Source organism: Bos grunniens, chromosome 15 (genome assembly GCF_055505025.1).
Source record: "Bos grunniens cultivar Pamir isolate PY7600 chromosome 15, Bosgru_T2T1.0, whole genome shotgun sequence".
In the NCBI taxonomy this organism is placed as follows: Eukaryota; Metazoa; Chordata; class Mammalia; order Artiodactyla; family Bovidae; genus Bos; species Bos grunniens.
This window is the reverse complement of record NC_141179.1, coordinates 78,560,850-78,586,922: the sequence shown is the minus strand read 5'-3', so window position 1 is coordinate 78,586,922 and position 26,073 is coordinate 78,560,850. Positions and strand designations below refer to the sequence as shown.

Here is a 26,073-nt window from a genome sequence, read left to right as displayed (position 1 = left end):
ACCTCAAAGGTCCTTCACTTCAGTTCAATTCAGTTCAGTTGCTCAGTCGTGTCCGACTCTTTGCGACCCCATGAATTGCAGCACGCCAGGCCTCCCTGTCCATCACCAACTCCCGGAGTTCACTCAGACTCACGTCCATCGAGTCAGTGATGCCATCCAGCCATCTCAACCTCTGTCGTCCCTTTCTCCTCCTGCCCCCTCCCTCAATCTAGAGGCTTAATTATACTCCTTGTGTTTGGGGACAAGCAGACAACTTTGATGCTTTCAGTGTTAACCTCACAGGGTTCTGAGTAATCAAGTCCAGTTCAGTCACCCAGTCGTGTCCGACTCTTTGCGACCCCATGAACCGCAGCACGCCAGGCCTCCCTGTCCATCACCAACTCCTGGAGTCCACCCAAACCCATGTCCATCGAGTCGGTGATGCCATACAACCATCTCATCCCCTGTCATCCCCTTGTCCTCCTGCCCTCAATCTTTCCCAGCATCATAGTCTTTTCCAATGAGTCAGCTCTTCGCATCAAGTGACCAAAGTATAGGAGTTTCAGCTTCAATATCAGTCCTTCCAATGAACACCCAGGACTGATGATCTTCTTTAGGATGGACTAGTTGGATCTCCTTGCAGTCCAAGGGACTCTCAAGAGTCTTCTCCAACACCACAGTTCAAAAGCATTAATTCTTTGGCACTCAGCATTCTTTATAGTCCAACTCTCACATCCATACCTGACCACTGGAAAAACCATAGCCTTGACTAGACGGACCTTTGTTGGCAAAGTAATGTCTCTGCTTTTTAATATGCTGTCTAAGTTGGTCATAACTTTCCTTCCAAGGAGTAATCAAGGGCATTGTCCAAAACCAAAAGAGATTTAAAAGACAGTCCCTTACTGGCAAGGTACTTCCTGACTTCAAAGTGTCAATGGAACCAATAGCTGCAATGATAGCTTTATGGATTTTCTTTTTACAATCATCCTTATACTAGAATCATTTATCTTAAAGTGGCAGGCGGCCCTTGCTGCATATCTCAATCTATGGAACATATCAAGCAATTCAACTTTTCTGTAACGTCATGACTTTGCTTCTTAAAAGTACTTCTAGAATCACTGGTGGCACTTCATAAGGGTCCCTAGTGTTATCCAATGTTTACGATATTGCACTAAATATGATGAAAACTACACAAGAACCTCAAGAGATCACTTTTTACTGAGAAAAACAATTTACTGCAGAGGTGACTGCTCATGGGTAATTGATTAGCATGAAGATGCATTTTAAGTGTATCTTTGTAACACTTGAGCTCACTGTCATAGCAACAGGAGGTGGCAATGGAATTATTACAGTCATACTGTATGTACTACCATTAGTTTTATGAAGTTTGACTTGATATTGCATCTTCCCATTTGTTTACATTTCTCTCTACTGCAAATAGTACCATGCTTTACACTTACATGGTCTGTAAGTGTGTGTGTACCTACGTTTTGATAAATTTTAAGGCAGCAGCATTTCAGGTGGGTTTTTGAGGGTGGGTAGGATGTTAACAGGTAGAGAAATCTGAATGACTGTTCAATGAAGTAAGCGGACAAGTCCCTTCCAATTACTGTATTATTGTTTCAATTTATATTAATATAAATTATATATATACATAATTTATAATTTATATATAAAATTTATATATATATATATAATTTATATAGTCTTATATAGTTAGATCCTCCTATAGTAAGTATATTATAAATGCTATATCACCTTCTCATATTTATCACTTTATCATTGTGTAATGTCTTTTCTTGTCTATTATAGATTTTTTTAAAGCATATTTTGTCTGAAATGCATATTGCTATCCCAGCTTTCTTTCCATTTCTGTTTTCATGATACATTCCTTCCATCCCCACACTTTGTTTGTTTGTATCTTTATCTCTGAAGTCTCTTGGAGGCAGCACTTAGATAAGCCTTGTTTATTTATCCAAATAACCTCCCTAAGTCTTTGGTTAGAGCATTTAGCCCAGTAAAATTTTAAGTAATTGTTGATAGGTATGGACTAGTGATTTTGCCATTTATTTTCTGATTGTCTTTGTAGTTCTACTCTGTTGTTCTTTTAGACTCTTCCCTTGTGGTTTGATGATTTTCTTTAATGCTGTTTGTGCTTCTTTCTCTCTAATTTTTGTGTATATATTGTAGGTTTTTGATTTGTGGTAATCATGGAATTCATATACGTTGACCTGTATCTACTTGTTTTAAACTGATTGTCATTTAAATGCACATTCTAAAATCTCTGTATTTTTCACTCCTCCCCACATTTTTTGATGTTATATTCTACATCTTCATGCATATCCCTTAACTCTTTATTGTAGTGATACCTGATTTTACATTGTCTTTTAAATTTCATGCTAGTTTATTTAAGTAGCTGATCCACAGCCTTTATTATATATTTGCCTTTACCAGTGGAATTTTCCCCTTCCTATAATTTCTTAGTTCTGTAGCCTTTTATCTTTCCCTTAAGTAGACCCTTTAATACTTCTTATAAGGTCAGGTTAGTATTGATGAAATCTTTTCGTTTTTGCTAGTCTGAGAAGTTATTTATTTCTCCTTCAATTTTGAAAAATAATCTTGCTGGTAGAGTATCCTAGGTTGTAGGCTTTTTCCTTTCAGTACTTTGATGGAGGTCTCCACCTAGAGCTAGTTTCGCTCCCTTCTGAGAGTGTACAGAGACAACAGCAGAGGCCCTCTCTGCCCTGGAGCTAGTCTCACTCTCCCAAGTGTGTGCACCAAAGCATGCACTGGCAATGGCTCCTTCTGCCCCAATCAGAAACAGGGGCTGGATTCATTCTGGTTTTTTCCCTCAAATATGTGCTCCCTGTTAGTAGTGGCAGCCTCTGGCTTACTGGTAAACAGCCCCAGAGCATTAGGGGCCCAGCGCAGACAGGCAAGAAGAGTGGCATGCTTGAGGGGTGCTGGAGGAACATCTAGATCCCCAGACAGTTTTCAATCTGCTGTCTTTGTGCTGTAACTTGGAGTAAGCAAGGCTGTGTGTATGCTTTTAAGAGCAGAGTCTTGGATTCTTAAATCCTTCTGGTAAGCCCCACTGGTTTTCAAGCCAGCTAAGAGGGCTCCTCTTCCTGGTATCAGACTTCAGGCCTGGGGTGTTTAATACGTAGTTTCAACCCCTCAATACCCTGAGTCTATAATATCCTCTCCTTTTCTGTGTTCCCCACTGGGGGTGTGAGTCCTAAACAGATCACATCTCCTCCCCTTCCATTAGAATCCATGGGGATCTCTCTTTACAGCTTTGGTTGTAGAAGAACAATTCTGCTAGTACCTGTATCAACTTCAGTGAGAGTCACTATATATGTAGCTGTAGTTTTCATATACTTATGAAGGGAGATGAGCCAGCTTCCTCCTACTCTACCATCTTGATCTCTCTCCTTTCAAAATGTCTTTTGACTAAAGTTTGACCGACTTTTTTTCATAAATAAACTCATATTATGTATTTTGGGTAGAAATATCACACTGACATTGTGTGTCTCTTTGTAAATGGCAATAATAAATGTGAGTAATAGTTAAAGGAAGTGTCTACCAGGTTTCACAACTATAAAGTTACCTTTAAATTTTTACAATTAATAAACATCTTGTGGGGAGGTCATTTGAGAGTGTATAAAACTTTATTTCTCACCAAGAAAAACTGTAATGACTGTGCTGGATTACAAACCTTCTGAGAATTGATTTGAGACTATGCATCAAAAGTTATAGTAACTTTTAATGCAGTAAATTTATGATAGCAAATTAGACATAAAAATGAGAAGTATCAATCAAGATTTTTATTCAAGAATACTTAGCACATTATTATTTATAGTAGTAAAAATATATAAATAATCTAAACATGTAACAGAAAAATGGCTAGTTAAGTAATAGTATATCCATAAAAGAAAATATTTAATAAATGAGTACAATGAACCTGTTGAAGAATGGAACCAGTTGGAGTAATCTAAAAATAAACCCTAGGAAGTGTCCTTCATTCCATTGTGTCACTTCGCTTTTATTCACCATCTTTCTAAGCCCGAGGATCAAGACCAAGGCTCAGCCTCTACCTCTCTTCTAATTTGATTGCTCTGACCCACAGCCTCCTCATGGCCTTCTTCACTTCAGCATTTCTCAGGGAGTAGATGACAGGGTTGAGCAGTGGGGTGATCACCGTGTAGAATATGGCCACCGTCTTGTCCACAGACAGGGTGGTAGAAGGTCTCAGATAGATGAAGATGCAGGGCCCAAAGAACAAGGTGACCACAGTGACGTGGGCCCCACAGGTGGACAGGGCCTTGCGCCGCCCCGCGGAGCTCCGAGTCCTCAGATGGAGCAAGATGACCACATAGGAGGCTAAGAGGACCACAAAGCTGATCACGGACAGGGTCCCCTCATTGGCAATGATCAGAAGACCAATGAGGACGGTGTCAGAGCAGGCAAGTTTGAGCAGGGGAAGCACGTCACAGAAATAGTGGTCGATCACATTGGGGCCACAGAAGGGCAAGCGGAAGATGAGAAGGATTTGGGCCAAGGAATGCACAAAGCCCCCCACCCATGCTGCTCCCACCAGGAGGGCACACGCCTGCCGGCTCATGATGGTGGTGTAGCTGAGGGGCTTGCAGATGGCCACGTAGCAGTCATAGGCCATCACAGTGAGCAAGAACATTTCAATGCCACCAAAGAAGTGGATAAAGAAAACTTGTGACATGCAGCCCCACAGAGATATGGCTTTCCTCTCAGCCAGCAGATCTGAGATGAGTCTGGGGACTGTTGTCGAGGCGTAGCAGATCTCAACAAAGGACAGGTAGCTAAGGAAGAAGTACATAGGGGAGCCAAGGGTTCTGCTGCTCCTGACAGTGAGGACAATGAGGAAATTCCCCAGCACAGTGGCTGTGTACAGGAGCAGAAACATCACAAAGCAGACTTTCTGCACCTCTGGATTGGAAGAAAGTCCCAGGAAAATGAATTCTGTCACATTGTGTGTTTTAGCCATGATGCAGCCACCAGGAGGCAGGAATTTCAATGGGTGATCTGAGATGAAACAAAAGACTCATACATTAAGTAGGAAAATTGCATAACAATCCCTTGCATGTCTGAGAAGCTTGTGACCTGGATACTGAAAGATTAGTAGGAGTTAGTCATGTGGAAAAAAAGGGAAGAACACTTCAAAAAAGCAGAAGAGGATGTACAAACAATGGAAATTCATTGAGTAAGGCTGGAGTAAAGTGGAAATAGAAATACTAAAGCTGGAAATAGGTTATAGTATCACTTCATAAAAGACTCCTATGGACTTTGGAGTTCAGTCAACAGACAATGGGAAATCCTGAAAAAAGTCAGGCAACTGAAAAGTAAAAGCGTTTTGTAGGTAGAGGTTGGACTAGTGGATGAGACTTTGAACTGTGAAACAGCTGAAAGTGTTAGTCTCTCAATTAAGTCTGACTCTTTGAGGCCCTATGGGCTGTAGTCCACCAGGCTCCTTCATCCATGGAATTATCCAGGCAAGAATACTGGAGTAGGTAGCCATTCCCTTCTCCAGGGGATCTTCCTCACCAGAGGATCCAACCCAGGTCTCCTGCATTGAAGGCAGATTTTCCAGAAAAACATCTACTTCTGCTTTATTGACTATACCAAAGCCTTTGACTGTGTGGATCACAACAAACACTGGAAAATTCTTAAAGAGATGGGAATACCAGACCACCTGATCTGCCTCCTGAGAAATCTGTATGCAGGTCAAGAAGCAACAGTTAGAACTGGACATGGAACTACAGACTGGTTCCAAATTGGGAAAGGAGTGCATCAAGGCTGTATATTGTCACCCTGCTTATTTAACTTAAATGCAGACTACATCATGATAAATGCTGGACTGGATGAAGCGCTAGCTGGAATCAAGACTGCTGGGAGAAATATCAATAACCTCAGATATGCAGGTGACACCACCTTTATGACAGAAAATGAAGAACTGAAGAACTTCTTGATGAAAGTGAAAGAGGAGAGTGAAAAAGTTCGCTTAAAACTCAGCATTCAGAAAACTAAGATCATGGGATCAGGTCCCATCACTTCATGGCAAATAGATGGGGAAACAATGGAAACAGTGACAGACTTTATTTTTTTGGACTCCAAAATCACTGCAGATGGTGAGTGCAGCCATGAAATTAAAAGACGCTTGCTCCTTGGAAGAAAAGTTATGAGCAACCTAGACAGCATATTCAAAAGCAGAAACATTACTTTGCCAACACAGATCTGTCTAGTCAAAGTTACAGCTTTTCCAGTAATCATGTACTGATGTGAGAGTTGGATTATAAAGAAAGCTAAGTGCCAAAGAATTGATGCTTTTGAACTGTGGTGTTGGAGAAGACTCTTGAGAGTCCCTTGGACTGCAAGGAGATCCAACCAGTCCATCCTAAAGGAAATCAGTCTGAATATTCATTGGAAGGACTGATGCTTAAGCTGAAACTCCAATATGTTGGCCACCTGATGTGAAGAACTTACTCATTGGAAAAGACCCTGATGCTGGGAGGGATTGAGGGCGGGAGGAGAAGGGGATGACAGAGGATAAGATGGCTGGATGGCATCACTGACTCAATGGACATGAGTTTGAGTAAACTCCGGGAGTTGGTGATGGACAGGGAAGCCTGGCGTGCTGCAGTCCATGGGGTCGCAAAGAGTCAGACACAAATGAGTGATGAACTGAGCCACCAGCGAATCCCAGACTTTGGACTAGGAGAAACCTATTATAAAATTTGTTGCCCCATTGGGTGATATAGGGGCAGAAAGGACAGTGTTGCTATCTTCATGATAATCATCTCTGTATTGACTTTGAATGCTTTGGTTTTTACCTACAAATTTCCATTATCTCACTGTCTTTTGCTCCTTTTCTCTTTGTGGCTTACAAAATAGGATTCTCACCTCCCCATATACCCTTCAGAGTCTTCTGAAGAAATTTCACTTGACACTCAGGACTCCTTATTTTTGCTTCTCCTCCTAATTATCTGCTTCTACACTTGGACACTAGGTGACCTAGTTCCTTGCAAAAGCTCCAGTTCAATACATTCACAACTCTCTACCCAGGTACCTTCACTTTTTCAATTGTATATCCCCAGTGGCAACAGAAGTGCAAACGACTTCTCCACCCAGAATCCCAACTAGTGCCTTGACAAATCCTCCTCTGAAGTCCAACCTTACAACACCTAAAGCATCACCAAGATTGTGCACTGACTGTTTAGCAGACTCTTTTCATCCATCTGGATTTATCCAAGTTGACTGAGACCAGTGTGTATCAACATAGGCCCTTGTATGGTTAAGCTCCAGGGTGCTTGACACTAGGAGTCATATGACATCAACTCATGCCACAAAGCTTCCTTCCTTTAGCATTGGAGACAGGCCCAGATGATCGAGGACTATCATGAGTCACCACCATAAAGAAACTGACAGAGTTTACAATTGCAGAGACCAGCACTAACCTCTCAGATCAGCTTGGGAATTTTACCAAATCACTCATGGAAGAAAGAACTGCTTGGAGTCCTAGGTATACATACCAATATCCTTAAGTGGTAACTTATCTGGAAAGTTATTTCACCTCACAGAGACTCAAGATCCAAATTGTACCATGGAATCAAAACCTACCTCACAGGTGGATGTCATACGTCTCCATCCCAGGAGAAATTAAGGACTCATTCACTGTGCTGCCGTGGATGCTTCTCAAAGATAGGAAGTCCATCTTCTGAATCCACAGGCCTTGCAGTCAGTGGCCTTCTACTCTCAGGACGTTTTGGAATCACAGCACTTTACACACTGATTTATAATTGTGTTATGTGACCATCTGCCCCACTAAGTTGTGAACTTGCAGAGATTATGTCCTGCTCAACACTCCATCTCCAGTGCTAACTGAATATCCTCCATAATACAGCACTCAGTGGTGTACACAGAATGAAGAGTGGCTACAGATCTGGTGGTTTAGATGGTAAAGAAACTGCCTACAATGCAGACGACTGGAGTTCAATCCCTGGGTCAGGACTATCCCTTGAAGAAGGGAATGCCAAACCACTCCAGTTTTCTTGCCTGGAAATTCCATGGACAGAGGAGCCTGGTGGGCTACAGTACATGGGGTCACAAAGAGTCGAACACGACTAAGAGACTAACACTGACTAACTACCGTCATAGCACAGTATTCAAAGGTTGTTGTTGCATCATGCGATGACACCGGGATTCTTGGCCCCCGGAGGAGGATTCAATCCGGGGCCAGAGACGAGGCTTGATGGCTCAGAGCTTTTGTGTAATAAAGTTTTATTAAAGTATAAAGGAGATAGAGAAAGCTTCTGACATAGGCATCAGAAGGGAGCAGAAAGAGTACCCGCTTGCTAGTGTTAACAATGAAGTTATATACTTCAAAGAATGTCTGGAGGTTGTAAGGACCTCCCATAATTTACATTTTAAGATAACAGAATTAGCCAGAAGGTTTGATCCAGAGACTGTCCTTAGGCAGGATACATTATTGTTATATAATCCTAAGGAATGTAATGAGAGAGTCATTTCGTAGGCAGGTTGATAGGGAGTCTAGGGGTCCTCAAGGAGAGAGGGATCTGGAATTCTCAAGGAGGAAGAAAGGACAAACTTTTTTTCTTTCTCCACATTCCTTAGGCTTATATAACAATAATGTATCCTGCCTAAGGACAGTCTCTGGATCAAACCTTCTGGCTAATTCTGTTATCTTAAAATGTAAATTATGGGAGGTCCTTACAACCTCCAGACATTCTTTGAAGTATATAACTTCATTGTTAACACTAGCAAGCGGGTACTCTTTCTGCCCCCTTCTGATGCCTATGTCAGAAGCTTTCTCTATCTCCTTTATACTTTAATAAAACTTTATTACACAAAAGCTCTGAGCGATCAAGCCTCGTCTCTGGCCCCGGATTGAATTCTTCTCCTCCAGGGGCCAAGAATCCCGGTGTCTTCGCGTGATTCAACAACAACCTTTCAGTATTTGGCAACATTGTAAGTGTTCAGAAAATGTTGAAAGAATAAAGGTCCCCAGGGACGAAGACCACATATTCTTCATCCCTGAATTCCAATATTTGGCACAGTGCTTGCTTCTGGCAAAGACCAGACCAATGTGAGAGCACTTTGTAAAATGCCATGGGCAACTCACTTTGCTTTCAAAGTGCAGTTGTAATCGACACATGCTCACAAAACAAAACTCACCCCAATGTTTCTGTGGCTCTGTTGTCTCACCACAATTCTTTTTTCTGTTACGACCACAGAAGGCAGATGATGCCCTGAAACTACCCCACAGAGCATGCAGGTTTCCCGGTTATTCAATCCGAAAGCACTAAGACCAAAATCTCAACCAGAGCTCATACATCTCAGGAGTTGCCACATGGAAAATATGATCCCCTTCCAGCCTTAGGCTTGCAAATGTTGAGACTAAGCCAGTGCATCTACTCCACCTGATTAAAAACAAGGGCAGAGTAGACTTGCCTCTCTATGTTCCATAAATAAGAAGTCTAGCAGCTCAGCCTTGAGTTCACTCTGCCGAGAGATACCAGGGGGAAGGCATGATGATCAAGTGAGAGAAGATTGGTCCCCAGAGACCCATGCCTGGCCCCTTCCTAATCAGGCACCTATCTCATGGGAAGCAGGACCTGGATATGAACATCTCAAACTTCCTTGTAGGTAACATAACTTCAGAAATCAATAGGAAATGTTAAATTAATTTCAGCCAGTGTTCACAGGGCACTTAGGCTATGGACCTCTATGCTGTTCAGAAGTCAATTAGACACACCTCCTGCTTATCGTGAACTCAATCACGTGACTTTACATGAAATGATACCATTTCAAGGATGGGCCCCAGGAATATGGGCCACAAGGGTCAGAATACTGAAATAGCACTTCCTGGCCATTGATGAGGATAAGGTATAGTGGTTTTGAATCATGGGTAGTTTTTGTCCCCCAATATCTGGAGACATTTTTTATCATCCCAATCTGAGTGGAGAGGACATGCTGCTAGCAACTCGTGAGAAGAGGCCGGAGATTCTGAGCAGTATCTTACAATGCACAGGACAGCCCCCCACAGCAAAGGTTACCTGAGTCCAGAGCAACAATACTACTGCTATTGAGATACCCTGCTCAAGAGGAAACAAAATTTGTCCAAAGCAGTATTTATTCAAGCTGGATTTTGGTTACATGTGACTATATTAATCTGTCTTGACCACACCCGAATATGTATTAAAATTTTTGTAGTGAAAGCTTTCACCAGTGCCACAATGGCACTTTGAAAGCTCAGTGTGCTCTAGACCAGTGCTATTCAGGATGTCATTAATTCAACGCTGATTAAAGTTCTAACGAGATGCCAAGTTTTAACTAATGATTAAGGAGAAAATCATTATACATTTTAACATCATTTTAAAGACTTTAATGCAAGTGCTTTTGAGAGTGAAAACCCTGAATTAACCATTACCCTTTATGTTGCAAAAGAGTGTGTAAAATAGCTAGGGAAAGCTGCTCTGTGGTGGTCGTTCAGCCCAGCGATGCTCTGTGATGACCTAGACGAATGGGATGGGGGCAGGGGGTGGGCGGGAAGCCTAAGAGGAAGGGGATATATATCTATACACTTATGGCTGATTTGCATTATTGTATGGCAGAAACCCGGAGAAGGCAGTGGCAACCCACTTCAGTACTCTTGCCTGGAAAATCCCCATGGACGGAGGAGCCTGGTGGGCTGCAGTCCATGGGGTCGCTAGAGTCAGACACGACTGAGCAACTTCACTTTCACTTTTCACTTTCATGCCTTGGAGAAGGAAATGGCAACCCACTCCAGTGTTCCTGCCTGGAGAATCCCAGGGACGGGGAAGTCTGGTGGGCTGCTGTCTATGAGGTCCCACAGAGTTGGACACAACTGAAGCGACTTAGCAGCAGCAGCAGCAGCAGCATGGCAGAAACCAATGCAACATTGTAAAGCAATTCAGTTCAGTTCAGTTCAGTCACTCAGTTGTGTCTGACTCTTTGCGACCCCATGAATCGCAGCACACCAGGCTTCTCTGTCCATCACCAACTCCCGGAGTTCACTCAGACTCATGTCCATCGAGTCAGTGATGCCATCCAGCCATCTCATCCTCTGTCATCCCCTTCTCCTCCTGCCCCCAATCCCTCACAGCATCAGAGTCTTTTCCAATGAGTCAACTCTTGGCATGAGGTGGCCAAAGTACTGGAGTTTCAGCTTTAGTGTCATTCCTTCCAAAGAAATCCCAGGGCTGATCTCCTTCAGAATGGACTGGTTGGATCTCCTTGTGGTCCAAGGGACTCTCAAGAGTCTTCTCCAACACCACAGTTCAAAAGCATCAATTCTTCAGCACTCAGCCTTCTTCACAGTCCAACTCTCACATCCAAACATGACCACAGGAAAAACCATAGCCTTGACTAGACGGACCTTTGTTAGCAAAGTAATGTCTTGCTTTTGAATATGCTATCTAGATTGGTCATAACCTTCCTTCCAAGGAGTAAGCGTCTTTTAATTTCATGGCTGCAGTCACCATCTGCAGTGATTTTGGAGCCCAGAAAAATAAAGTCTGACACTGTTTCCACTGTTTCCCCATCTATTTCCCATGAAGTGATGGGACCAGATGCCATGATCTTTGTTTTCTGGATGTTGAGCTTTAAGCCAACTTTTTCACTTTCCTCAAGAGGCTTTTTAGTTCCTCTTCACTTTCTGCCATAAGGGTGGTGTCATCTGCATATCTGAGCTTATTGATATTTCTCCAAGCAATCTTGATTCCAGCTTGTGCTTCTTCCAGTCCAGTGATTCTCATGATGTACTCTGCATATAAGTTAAATAAGCAGGGTGAACAATATACAGCCTTGACGTACTCCTTTTCCTATTTGGAATCAGTCTGTTGTTCCATGTCCAGTTCTAACTGTTGCTTCCTCATCTGCATACAGATTTCTCAAGAGGCAGGTCAGGTGGTCTGGTATTCCCATCTCTGTCAGAATTTTCCACAGTTTATTGTGATCCACACAGTCAAAGGTTTTGGCATAGTCAATAAAGCAGAAATAGATGGTTTTCTGGAACTCTCTTGCTTTTTCGATGATCCTGTGGATGTTGGCTATTTGATCTCTGGTTCCTCTGCCTTTTCTAAAACCAGCTTGAACATCATGAAGTTCAAGGTTCACGTATTTCTGAAGCCTGGCTTGGAGAATTTTGAGCATTACTTTACTAGCATGTGAGATGAGTGCAACTGTACGGTAGTTTGAGCATTCTTTGGCATTGCCTTTCTTTGGGATTGGAATGAAAACTGACCTTTTCCAGTCCTGTGGCCACTGCTGAGGTTTCCAAATTTTCTGGCATATTGAGTGCAGCACTTTCACAGCATCATCTTTCAGGATTTGAAATAGCTTAACTGGAATTCCATCACCTCCACTAGCTTTGTTCATAGTGATGCTTTCTAAGGCCCACTGGACTTCACATTCCAGGATGTCTGGCTCTAGATGAGTGATCACACCATCATGATTATCTGGGTCATGAAGATCTTTTTTGTACAGTTCTTCTGTGTATTCTTGCCACCTCTTCTTAATATCTTCTGCTTCTGTTAGGTCCATACCATTTCTGTCCTTTATCGAGCCCATCTTTGCATGAAATGTTCCCTTGGTATCTCTAATTTTCTTGAAGAGATCTCTAGTCTTTCCCATTCTGTTGTTTTCCTCTATTTCTTTGCATTGATCGCTGAGGAAGGCTTTCTTATCTTTCCTTGCTATTCTTTGGAACTCTACATTCAGATGCTTATATCTTTCCTTTTCTCCTTTGCTTTTTGCATCTCTTCTTTTCACAGCTATTTGTAAGGCCTCCCCAGACAGTCATCTTGCTTTTTTGCATTTCTTTTCCATGGGGATGGTCTTGATCCCTGTCTCCTGTACAATGTCACGAACCTCAGTCCATAGTTCATCAGGCACTCTATCTATCAGATCTAGGCCCTTAAATCTATTTCTCACTTCCACTGTATAATCATAAGGGATTTGATTAAGGTCATACCTGAATGGTCTATTATGTTTTCCCTATTTTCTTCAATTTCACTCTGAATTTGGCAATAAGGAGTTCATGATCTGAGCCATAGTCAGCTCCTGGTCCTGTTTTTGTTGACTGTATAGAGCTTCTCCATCTTTGGCTGCAAAGAATATAATCAATCTGATTTTGGTGTTGATCATCTGATGATGTCCATGTGTATTGTTGGAAGAGGGTGTTTGCTATGACCAGTGCATTTTCTTGGCAAAACTGAAAAAAAAAAAAAAAAAAACACTTGGAGAAGGAAATAGCAACCCATTCCAGTATTCTTGCCTGGAGAATACCATGGACAGAGGACAGTCCATGAGGTCACAGAGAATCGGACACAACTGAGTGACTTTCACTTCATTTCACAAAAAAAAAAAAAAAAAAACATTAAAAAAAGATAAGCAAATAATTACATAAAAGTTTCCAATATTTAAGTAATATTAAGTATTGACAAATTTAGCAGTTTATAATGGATTTGTGTGTATTATTTGCAGTAAATAGCAAAGTAGGCTAATATCTACATGTTTTTTTCTTAATTTCTTAATTTGAGCTTTTTCTTAATTTTTTAGATATTTCTGTGCTCTGTGGTTCATCTACCAGCTGTTTCAAATTGTCACAAACCTCGAGAAATTTTTCAACATATTTATTGGAAAGTATCCTCAGATAAGTGACCCTGCACAGTCCAAATCCATATTGTTCAAGGATCAATCATGTAAGCATATTTAGCATAAAGAATAATAGAGATGCTATGTTACAGACAACATCTATGTAACAAGTACTTATTGAGCAGCTACATCATACCAGGTACTGTACCTGGCAAACAAAAACTATTAAGCAACAGAGGCCAAAGAAGCTTCAAAAAGGAAGAATTTAATTGCCTCAAATGCCTGAAAATGGAGAGTGACGGCAGCATCACGCTGGCATAGGATGCGCTCAGTTCCGCCCCCTCCCTTTAACAGTAAACACTTGGTATCCACCCATGAGCAAAAGTGCCTCTATGGGAAATGTGGGATCCAGCTCCATACGCCAAGGAACTCACCAAGAACCTCACCCACAGGTGTATGGGGCAAGAAGCAGGCAGATGTCAGGACCAGCCGTGTGGCCTACAGGAGACTGTGAATGAGTTCTGGCCCCTCTTGGCCCTGTCATGGGAGGGCCAGTGGGAACACTAACTGGGGATTTCACCTACATATGAGAGAATCTTTGTGGAGGTGAGACTTTTCAATGGAACTTTCACACTCCATTGAAGCAATATACGTGTATCACACACACACACACACACACACACATATATATATATACCTTTGGATGCACTAGGGTGTGAAGAATGAACATCTTGACTTTGCGGGCATCACTCCTCCCCCAAAGGGGCACAACTTAGGGCTGACCTTGGTTGCCTGTGATTTTCCCACGGGAGAAAAGGAGAGCTGGTGAGTGAACATATGACTTCACCAGCTCTGCAGGATGCTGCTGAGAAGGCTCGTTTCACCCTCACAGCTTCCAGAGAATTGTATGGGGGGTTTCATGATTAGCACAGATAGGGAGGGAAGGAGGAAGCAGATGGGTGGTGAGGAATTTTGGATTCTTGAATTTATTAAACAGACTTAAGTTCACCCCGCTTATTTAATTTATATGCAGAGTACATCATGCAAAATGCCAGGCTGAATGAATCACAAGCTGGAATCAAGATAGCTAGGAGAAACATCAACAACCTCAGATATACAAATGATACCACTATAAGTAAAGAGTCTCTTGATGGAGGTGAAAAAGGAGAGAGAAAAAGCTGGTTTAAAACTCAATATTCAAAAAACGAAGATCATGGCATCCGGTCCCATCACTTCTTGGCAAATAGATGAGGAAACAATGGAAACCGTGACAGACTTAATTTTCTTGAGCTTCAAAATCACAGCAGATGGTGACTCCAGCCATGAAATTAAAAGACACTTAAACCTTGGGAGAAAAGCTATGACATACCTAGATAGCATATTAAAAAGCAAAACATCACTTTGCTGGCAAAGGTGCATATAGTCAAAGCTATGGTTTTTTCTAGTAGTAATACACAGATGTGATAGATGGACCAGAAAGAAGGCTGAGCAATGAAGAATTGATGCTTTTGAATTGTGGTGTTGGAGAAGACTCTTAAGTGTCCTTGGACAGCAAGGAGATCAAACCAGTCAATCCTAAAGGAAATCAGTCCTGAATATTCATTGGAGGGACTGATGCTGAAGCTGAAGCTCCAATACTTTGGCCACGTGATGCAAAGAACTGACTCATTTAAAAGACCTGGATGTTGGGAAAGATTGAAGACCAAAGAAGCGGGTGACAGAGGATGAGATGGTTGGATGGCATCACCAACTCAATGGACATGAATTTGAGTGAACTCTGGGAGATAATAAAGGACAGGGAAGTCGGGTGTGCTACAGTCCATGGGGTCACAAAGAGTTGGATACAGCTTAGTGACTGAACAACAAGCTCATACTGATTGAATTCTAGATTCCATCAGGAAGATTGTTCACAAGTCATGGAGCAAATCTCATCCAGGAACAGCCAGCTAAACCACTGGCATCCCCAGCACACTGCATGCAAGCTCCCACCTTCCCCTCTTCTGCAGCCAACTCCCAATGCATACTCCCAAGAGCAACAGCAAGATCAGGTTCTAACAGATAGGCGGACATGTAGAAATAGCACCAGGTGTGTGGGCATAAACCTGTACTGTGCACTGTATCCAGGGGAAAAGGAGAGAGACAGTTCCATTGACACAGTGTAAGCTCAAAAGAATACAAATAATCTTAAGAATTATGCCACAAAGGAAGCAAGAGGTTTAGAGCTGGTACATCTATACAAAGTATGAGAAAGCCTTAGAATCTATAACATCTTAGAATCAGTAGCAAGACTGATGAAAGATATTTTATCCTAAAGCAATTGGTAAATAACAGAGCAAGTGGCAGTTAAATCAAATGCAAGAAGAACAATGCAAAATTCCCAGGAACATAAAATATCAAGGAAACAAGACAACACCAAAAGATTGCAGTAATCTTCCTGTAACCAAACCCAAAGATGTGGAGATCTACAATTTAGATAGATAATAGATAATTCAAAATTTCCTTTAAGGAAATTCACTGAGTTTCAAGAAATCATAGCAAGACAATCCAATGAAATCAGGCAAACAATACATGATCAAAATGAGACAATTAACAAAATTAGTGATCATACAAAAGAACTAAACAGAAATTCTGGAGCTGAATTTCTGAAGAATTCAATAGATAGAAAATGCAATACAGAGCATCAAGAACAGAGTAGACCTAGAAAAAAAAATCAGTATATACAGAATGTGTTTAGTTGCTCAGTCATGTCCAACTCTTTGTGATCCCATAGCCAGGATCCTTTGTTAATGGGGATTCTCCAGGCAAGAATACTGGAGTGGGTTGCCATTCCCTCCTCCAGGGGACCTTCCCAATCCAGGGTTCAAACCCACACCTCCCTCATTGCAGGTGAATTATTTGCCATCTGAGCCACCAGGGAAGCCCAGACACAGAATAGAAACATTGGAATATCCAATGCTGAACAGAAAAAAATTAAAAGGTGAAGAAATGTTACCTATAAGAGACCATCAAAAAAAAAAAAAAAATCAATATCATTGTCATTCCAAAGAAAAAGAGAAGGGGTCAGACAGCTTATTTGAAGAAATTACAGAAGACTCTCCAAACCTGGAGAGAGATTTGGGCATTCAAGTCATGAAAGTAATAAATTATTCATTATATCAATCCAAAATGACCTTCTCAATACATATTATAACAAAACTGTAAAAATCAAACACAAAGGGATAATCTTCAAAGCAGAGAGAGAAGAGAAGTTTGAAGCCAGCAAAGAAACCTCCATTAGATTATCAGCAGATTTCATAGCAGAAATCTTGCAGGCTTGAACGGAATGAAAAGATATTCTCAAATTATTGGGAAAAAAAAAAACATGCCAACCCAGAATACTCTATCCAGAAAAGTTATCATTCAGAAATAAAGAAGAAAAAAATTTTCATAGATAAACACCTAGGATAATTCAATATCACCAGACATACCTTACAAGAAGTGTCAAAAGTTCCTTATGGTAAAATAAAAAAAAGATAGTGACTAGTAACATGAAAATATATGGAAACTATTCAACACATAAAATAAAGCAAATGTATAGTCATATTCTGAAAATCTAATACTGTAATAGATGTGTTAACCACTTAACTATGGTATAGCTACTATAATTTATGAAAGAACACACAATATAAAAAGAGGCATGTTGTAATATTGAAGACATTTAGGAGCTATAAGAGGGTAAAGTGTTTGTATGCAATTGAATTAAGTTGCTAACAACATAAGGTAGACTAGTTTGTTGTCTTTTATGTAAGCATCATAATAACCACAAGGCAAATCTACAGTAGATTCACAAGAAATAAAGATAAGGAAATAAGAGGATAACGCCATGCAAAGTCACCAATTCACAAATGTAGGTAACAAGAGTATTAAAAATTAACCACAAAACAGCCAGAAAGTATTTCATCAAATGGAAACAGTAAGGCTTTACATTTCAATGATTATTTTAAGGATAAATAGATTGAATTCTCCAATCAAAAGGCACAGACTTGCTGGATGGATTTTTAAAAAAGAAGAGGAATTCCCTGACAGTCTCATGGTCAGGACTACATGGTTTCAATGATGAGGATGCAGTCTCCATTCCTGCTCAGGAAATTAAGATGCCACAAGCAACACAGCTGGACTGGGGGGGGAAAATGGATTCTCACAAGGTTAAAAAAAAAAAAAAATATATATATATATATATATATAATTACATATATATGTAATATATATATAATATATGTAACTATTTGTGGTGATGGATGTTAATACCAAGACAGCAAGCTCAGCCTCTACCTCTCTTCTAGTTTCATTGCTCTGACCCACAGCCTCTTCATGGCCTTCTTCACTTCAGCATTTCTCAGGGAGTAGATGACAGGGTTAAGCAGTGGGGTGATCACCGTGTAGAACACAGCCACCGTCTTGTCCACAGACAGCGTGGTAGAAGGTCTCAGATAGATGAAGATGCAGGGCCCAAAGAACAAGGTGACCACAGTGACGTGGGCCCCACAGGTGGACAGGGCCTTGCACCGCCCCGCGGAGCTCCGAGTCCTCAGATGGAGCAAGATGACCACATAGGAGGCTAAGAGGACCACAAAGCTGATCACAGACAGGGTCCCCCCGTTAGCAACGATCAGAAGACCAATGAGGACGGTGTCAGAGCAGGCAAGTTTGAGCAGGGGAAGCACATCACAGAAATAGTGGTCGATCACATTGGGGCCACAGAAGGGCAAGCGGAAGACAAGAAGGCTATCAACCAAGGAATGCACAAAGGCCCCCACCCATGCTGCTCCCACCAGGAAGGCACACGCTTGCCAGCTCATGATGGTGGTGTAGCTGAGGGGCTTGCAGATGGCCACGTAGCGGTCATAGGCCATCACAGTAAGCAAGAAAGCCTCAGTGCCACCAAACAAGTGGATAAAGAAAAACTGTGACATGCAGCCCCACAGAGATATGGCTTTCCTCTCAGCCAGCAGATCTGAGATGAGTTTGGGGACTGTCGTCGAGGCGTAGCAGATCTCAACAAAGGACAGGTAGCTAAGGAAGAAGTACATGGGGGAGCCAAGGCTTCTGCTGCTCATGACAGTGAGGACAATGAGGAGATTCCCCAGCACAATGGCTGTGTACAGGAGCAGAAACATCACAAAGCAGACTTTCTGCACCTCTGGATTGGAAGAAAGTCCCAGGAAAATGAATTCTGTCACATTGTGTGTTTTAGCCATGATGCAGCCACCAGGAGGCAGGAATTTGGAAGGGTGATCTGAAATGACAGGAAACAGGACTCCTACATTAAGTGGGAAATTTACATAACAATCTGTTTTAAGTGTGAGAAGCTTGTGAGCTGGGTACTGAATGATAAGTAGGATTTAGTTATTTAGAAAAGAAGGGAAGAACACTGCAAGGAAGCCGTGGAGGAAGTGCAAACTATAGAAATTTGAGCGAGGCTGGAGTAAAGTGAAGAATAGCAACCATAAAGTTGGAGACAGGATCTAGTACCAATTCACAAAGGACTATTATGGACTTTGGGGTTTGCTCAACAGACAATGAGTAATCATCAAAAATGTTAGTGGACCCAAAGGCAGAATCACTTGGTATGCAGAAATTGGACTAGTGGACTAGAGGCTGAACTAGGAGAAGTCTATTAGGAGACTGATTGCCTCACTGGATGACGTAGGGCAGCAGGTACAGCATTACTGTGTCCATAGTAACTGTCTCTATTGCCACTGAATGCTTCTGTCTTTCGCCTGCAGATTTCCTTCATCCTACTTCCTTTTGCTCCTCTCCCTTTCTGCTTTTCAGAATAGGAGTCTCACCTTCCCATATACCCTTTAGGGTCTTCAGAAGAAATTTCCCTGGACATTCAGCACGGTCTCTTATTTCTGCTTCTTCACCTAATTATCTGCTTCTACATTCGGTCACCAGGTGACCTAGTTCCTTGCAAAAGTTCCAGCTCAATCAATTCACAATTCTTCTCTTTACAGGTACCTTCACTTCTTTCTGGCTTCTGTCCCTCAGTGGCAACAGAAGTACAAACCACTCTCCACCCAAAATGCCGACTATGACACATCCTTATAAGAAGGCAGGCCTTCCAACACCTCAAAACATCGCCACGATTGTGCATTGATTGGTTAGCAGACTATCTTCACCCATGCTGGATGTGGTCAAGGTGACTGAGATCAAACTGCATCAACATGGTCCCTTCTATAGGTGGACTCCAGGGTACCTGAGACCAGGAGCCATGTGACATCCACTCACACCACAAAGCATCCATCCTTGAATACTGGCAACAGATGATTATGGACTATCACAAGTCACCGCTATAAGGAAATCACCAATAGAGTTTATGACTGCAGAGACCATCACTAAACCCTCAGATCTTTTGAGAATTTTACCAAATCACTCCTAGAAACCAAGAAACCACTGCTGGACTCCTAGGTTCACATTCCAATTACTACGGGTGGTAACTAATCTAGAAAGTTAGTTACCCTCTCAGAGACTCAAACCCACACTGTTCCATGGAGATAAAACCTACCTCACAATCAGATGCCATATATCTCCCTCCTAGCCCATCCCAGAAGAAGTTAAGTATTCATGTACTGTGCTGCCTTGGAAACTTCTCAGACATAGGAAATCCATTTCCCAATCTATAGACCCTTACAGTCAGTGATCCCTCCTCTCTCAAGACATTTTGAAATCACAGCATTTTACACACTGACTTATAACTGTGTTCTGTGATCATCTGCTCCACTAAATTGTGAATTTATTGGGGCAGAGATTATAAGCTGCTCAACACTCCATCTCTGGTGCCAAATGAATATCCATCACAATATAGTACTCAGTGAATATGCATAGAATAAGCAGGAAATACAGATCTTTCCTAGCTTCTGAGCACAGTATTTGGTACATTGTAAATGTTCATTAAATGTTGAAAGAATAAAAGATTAACACCACGTATTCTCCATCCCTGTGTCCTGTGTCTAGCACAGTGCTTGCCTCAGGCAGAGACCAGATCAATGTGGAGCACTTTGTAAAATGCCATGGATGTCTTACAATATTCCCTTTGCTTTCAAAGTGAAATGGCAACCATCACATGCTCACAAAATAAAACTCACCCCAGTGTTTATTGTCTCACCACAATTCTTTTTTCTGTTCTGACCAGAGAGAGGCAAATAATACCCCAAGAACATCCCCTAGAGATGCAGTTTCCCAGTTATTCAGTCTAAAACCATTAAGGCCAAGCGACCAAAGAGAGCTCATACATCTCAGGATTCACCAGATGGAGAATCCGCTCCTCTGCAGCCTCAGGCTTGGGAAGGTTGAGACTAAGCCAGAAGGTCCACTCTGCTGATTTAAAACAAGAGCACAGTAAACTTGCCTCCCTTGTGTTCCCTAGAGATATAAGAATCCTGGTGACTCAGCCTGAGTTCACGTAGCTGAGAGATACCAGGGAGGAAGGTATGGTGATCAAGTGAGAGAAGATTGGTCCCCAGAGACCCATGCCTGGCCCCTTCCTAATCAGGCACCTACCTCATGGGAAGCAGGACCTGGATACTAACATCTCAAACTTCCTCGTAGGTAACATAACTCCAGAAATCAATAGGGAATGGTAAATTAATTTCACCCAGTGTTCACAGGGTACTTAGGCTATGGGGCTCCATGCTGTTTATAGGTCAGTTAGATCCAGCTCTTATCATGAACTCAGATATTTGACTTTACATGAAATGACACCGTTCAAAGGATGGGTCCAAGGAATATGGGTTCCGTTCAGTTCAGTCGCTCAGTCGTGTCCGACTCTGTGCAACCCCATGAATCACAGCACACCAGGCCTCCCTGTCCATCACCAACTCCCGGAGTTCACCCAGACTCACATCCATCGAGTCAGTGATGCCATCCAGCCATCTCATCCTCTGTCGTCCCCTTCTCCTCCTACCCCCAATCCCTCCCAGCATCAGAGTCTTTTCCAATGAGTCAACACTTCGCATGACGTGGCCAAAGTACTGGAGTTTCAGCTTTAGTGTCATTCCTTCCAAAGAAATCCCAGGGCTGATCTCCTTCAGAATGGACTGGTTGGATCTCCTTGCCGTCCAAGGGACTCTCAAGAGTCTTCTCCAACACCACAGTTCAAAAGCATCAATCCTTCAGCGCTCAGTCCAACTGAGCACAGTCCAACTCTCACATCCATACATGACCACAGGAAAAACCATAGCCTTGACTAGACGGACCTTTGTTGGCAAAGTAATGTCTCTGCTTTTCAATATGCTATCTAGGTTGGTCATAACTTTCCCTCCAAGGAGTAAGCATCTTTTAATTTCGTGGCTGCAGTCACCATCTGCAGTGATTTTGGAGCCCAGAAAAATAAAGTCTGACACTGTTTCCACTGTTTCCCCATCTATTTCCCATGAAGTGATGGGACTGGATGCCATGATCTTCATTTTCTGAATGTTGAGCTTTAAGCCAACTTTTTCACTCTCCTCTTTCACTTTCGTCAAGAGGCTTTTGAGTTCCTCTTCACTTTCTGCCATAAGGGTGGTGTCATCTGCATATCTGAGGTTATAGATATTTCTCCTGGCAATCTTGATTCCAGCTTGTGTTTCTTCCAGTCCAGCGATTATCATGATGTACTCTGCATAGAAGTTAAATAAGCAGGGTGACAATATACAGCCTTGACATACTCCTTTTCCTATTTGGAACCAGTCTGTTGTTCCACGTCCAGTTCTAACTGTTGCTTCCTGACCTGCATACAGATTTCTCAAGAGGCAGATCAGGTGGTCTGGTATGGGTGGTGTCAGTAAACTGAGATAGCACTTCTACTGGCCTTTGGTGTGGATGAGGGTACAGAAGAGTAGATCTCAACCGTGAGCAGTTTTTGCCTTCAAGAGTATATATGGCAATATCTGGACACATTTTTCATTGAACCAACCTGCGGGGGAGGAGGTGTTATTAGCATCTAGTGGACAGAGGCCAGAGATGCTAAGAAACATCCTATAATGCACAGGATAGCCTCTACTGCATAGCTTATCTGAGCCAAATCACAATACTATTGCTATTCAGATACCCTGCTAAAGAGGAAACAAAAATCTGAATTGGTGTTTATTAAAACTGGACTTTGATTGCATATGAGTTTATTAATCTGCTTTGTCTCTGCAACAAAATGTTTTACCAATGCCATAATGGCACTTTGCAGAATCAATGTACTCTACACCAGTGCTATTCATGAATGTCATTAATGCAGTCTTGAGTAAAATTAAAGCTGAAACAAGATGAGAAATTTCAACTAATAATTAAGGAGAAAATTATAATGATATATTTTAGGATTGTTTTAAAGATTTTAATGCAATCACTTTGAGAATGCAAACCCTAATTAATCATTATTCTCTATATTGAAAAAAAGCACTAGGAAGAAGATTAGCAAATAATTACATAAAAGCTTCCAATATTTAATATTAATATTAAATGTGCATATTCTTGACAAATTTTCACTGCTTGTGATGGATTTGTATATATTTAATTGTAGCAAATGGTAAAGTAGATTCATATCTATTCATGTGTATTTTACTAATGACATACCTAACTTTTTCATAATTTTCAAGGTATTTCTATGCTACATGGTTCCTCTAAAGTTTTTCAAACTGTCACAAATCTCCAAAAATTTTTCAATATACTTATTAGAAATAATCCTCATATAAGTGGCCCTGCATAGTTCAAATCCACGTGTTTCAAGAGTCAACCATATAAGCATATTTAGCATAAAAAATAGGAGAGGTGTTATGTTACAGACAATATCTATGTAACAAATATTTATTAAGCAGCTATATTGTGCCAAGTACTGTGCCTGGTAAGCAAAAACTATTAAGCAAAACTGGCCAAAGGAGCCTTAAAACAGAAGGACTGAACTGCCTCAAATGCCTGAAAATATAGAGTGACAGCAGCATCATGGTGGCTTAAGACACCCTCACTTTTGTCTCCTCCCTTCATTTAACAATAAATATTTGGCATCTACCCATGAAGAAGTCCATCTATGGGACATCTGGGATCCAGCTCCATATGCCAAGGAACTTGAGAAGAGTCTCATCCACAGGTGTATGGGGCAAGAGGCAGACAAAACTCATTATGCCAATCCAAAATTACCTTCTCAAGACACATTATAATAAAATTGTAAAAGTCACGAGTGAATCCTAAAAGCAGCAAGAGGAAAGAAGTTTGAAGCCTGAAAAGGACCTCCATGAGATTATCAAAAGATTTCTCAGCCAAAATCTTAGAGGCCTGTAGAAAATGAATTGATATTCTGAAATTATTGAACAAAAAAAAAAAAATTTTTCCAACACAGAATACTCTATCCAGAAAAGTTATCACTCAGTAATAAAGGAAAAAAAGACTTTCTCAGACAAATAGCTAAAAAAACTCAATTCCACCTATCTTACAAGAAATACGGACAGTTTGTTTGGCTAAAGTAAAAAACATTAGGTAGAACATGAAAATATATGAAAAATATATAACACACTGAATAAAGAAAATGTATAGTCAATTTCTGAAAATCTAATACTGTAACAAATGGTGTGTAACCGCTTAACTCTAGTATAAAGGTTAAAAGACATGAGTATCAAAAATAACCACAACTACTGTAGTTTGTGAAAGAATATGCAATATAAAAAGAGGCATATTACAACATTAAAGACATTAAAGGAGACGTAAGAGGGTAGAGTTGTTGTATGCAACTGAATTAAGCTGCCATCGACATACTGTGTTGCTGTTTCACGTAAGCTTCATGGTAACCACAAGCAAAACCTACAGTAGATTCAAAAAGAATAAAGGCAAGGAAATCAGAGCACAACACCACGCAAAGTTACCAATTCAAAAATGTAGTCAGCAAAAGAATCAAAAAATCAACTAGAAAACAGCCAGAAAACAATCAAATGGCAATAGTAATTCTTTACATTTCAATGACTGCTGTAAGGATAAGTGGATTGAATTCTCCAATCAAAAGGCACAGAGTTGCTGGAAGGATTTAAAAAAATAAAAAGAACACTCAGTTATATGCTGTTACACAATAGATTTAGGAAAATCTACACCCAAGAGAAGGGCTTCCCTCGTAGCTCAGTTGGTAAAGAATCTGCCTGCAATGCAGGAGACCTGGGTTCAATCCTTGGGTTGGGAAGATCTCCTGGAGAAGGAAATAGCAACCCACTCCAGTATTCTTGCCTGGAGAATCCCATGGACAGAGGAGCCTGGCAGGCTACTGTCCATGGAGTCACAAGAGTCGGACATGATTTAGTGACTAAACCACCACCACACTCAAGAGTAAAGGGGTGGAAAAAAAATGCTCATGCAAATGGAAACCAAAAGAGGGCAGAATAGCTGTATATTTATATCAGACAAAGGAGACTTTAGGACAAAAACTGGAATAGGAGATGACGGTCATTAGATAATAATAAAGTAGTCAATTCATCAAAAAGGTGTAGTGTTTGTAAATATATATGCAACTAACACTGAAGCACCTAAATATTTTGTTGGGCAAAAAGTTCATTCCAAAAGATTTTATAGAAAAACTCACACTAATTTTCTGGCCAATCCTATATGTTAAGCTAATACTAATGGGGAAAATCAACAATAATACAATGAAAGCAGGGGACTTCCATATGTTCAGTCCCATGAAAAATGTCATGTATTGGACAGGGATCACATTAAATCTGTAGATTGCTCTGGGTGATATGGCCATTTTAACAATATTAATTCTTCTAACCCAGGAGCATGGGATATCTTTTCATTTCTTTAAATCATCTTCAATTTCCTTTATCAGTGTTTTATAGTTCTCAGCATATAAGTCTTTCACCTACTTGGTCGAGTTTTCTCCTATGATTTTTTTTATGCAATTTTAACAGGGATTGTTTTTTTACTTTCTCTTTCTGATATTTCATTGTTCATCTAAAGAAATGCAATAGATTCCTGTATTCTTTTATATGCTGACTTGCTGAATTCATTTGTAAGTTCTAATGGTTTTTCTGTGGAGTTTTAAGGGTTTTCTACACAGAGTGTCATGTCATATGCATATAATGACAGTTTTACCTCTTCCTTTCCAATTTGGATAACTTTCTTTTTTTATTTTTTTATTTTTTTATTTTCGTTGGAGGCTAATTCTTTACAATATTGTGGCGGTTTTTGCCATACATTGATATGAATCAGCCATAAGTGTACATGTGTTCCCCATCCTGAACCCCCCTCCCACCTCCCTCCCCATCCCATCCCTCAGGGTCATCCCAGTGCACCAGTCCCGAGCACCCTGTCTCATGCATCGAACCTGGACTGGCGATCTGTTTCACATATGATAATATACATGTTTCAATGCTACTCTCTCAAATCATCCCATTCTCGACTTCTCCCACAGAGTCCAAAAGTCTGTTCTTTACATCT

General features: G+C 41.1%; 3 protein-coding genes across 5 annotated transcripts in view; all 3 read right to left on the bottom strand.

The window, feature by feature from the left end:
• Positions 1-26,073, bottom strand: part of LOC147358569 (olfactory receptor 4C45-like) — a 105,057-nt gene that overhangs the window by 53,102 nt on the left and 25,882 nt on the right. The gene's annotated exons all lie outside the window — the stretch shown is intronic.
• The window catches only part of LOC147358572 (olfactory receptor 4B1-like), a 64,392-nt gene that overhangs the window by 12,444 nt on the left and 25,875 nt on the right, over positions 1-26,073 (bottom strand). The gene's annotated exons all lie outside the window — the stretch shown is intronic.
• LOC147358571 (olfactory receptor 4X2-like) overlaps positions 3,785-26,073 on the bottom strand; it is a 48,164-nt gene continuing 25,875 nt past the window's right edge. The window contains exon 2 of one of the 2 annotated variants that reach the window (XM_086341703.1): positions 3,785-5,040. In XM_086341703.1, coding sequence (XP_086197829.1) covers positions 4,073-5,040 — 968 coding nt within the window. In that variant the 3' untranslated portion in view covers positions 3,785-4,072. Of the gene's footprint in view, positions 5,041-17,287; positions 18,926-26,073 lie in introns of those variants that run through there. The other variant, XM_086341702.1, reaches the window with a different exon arrangement.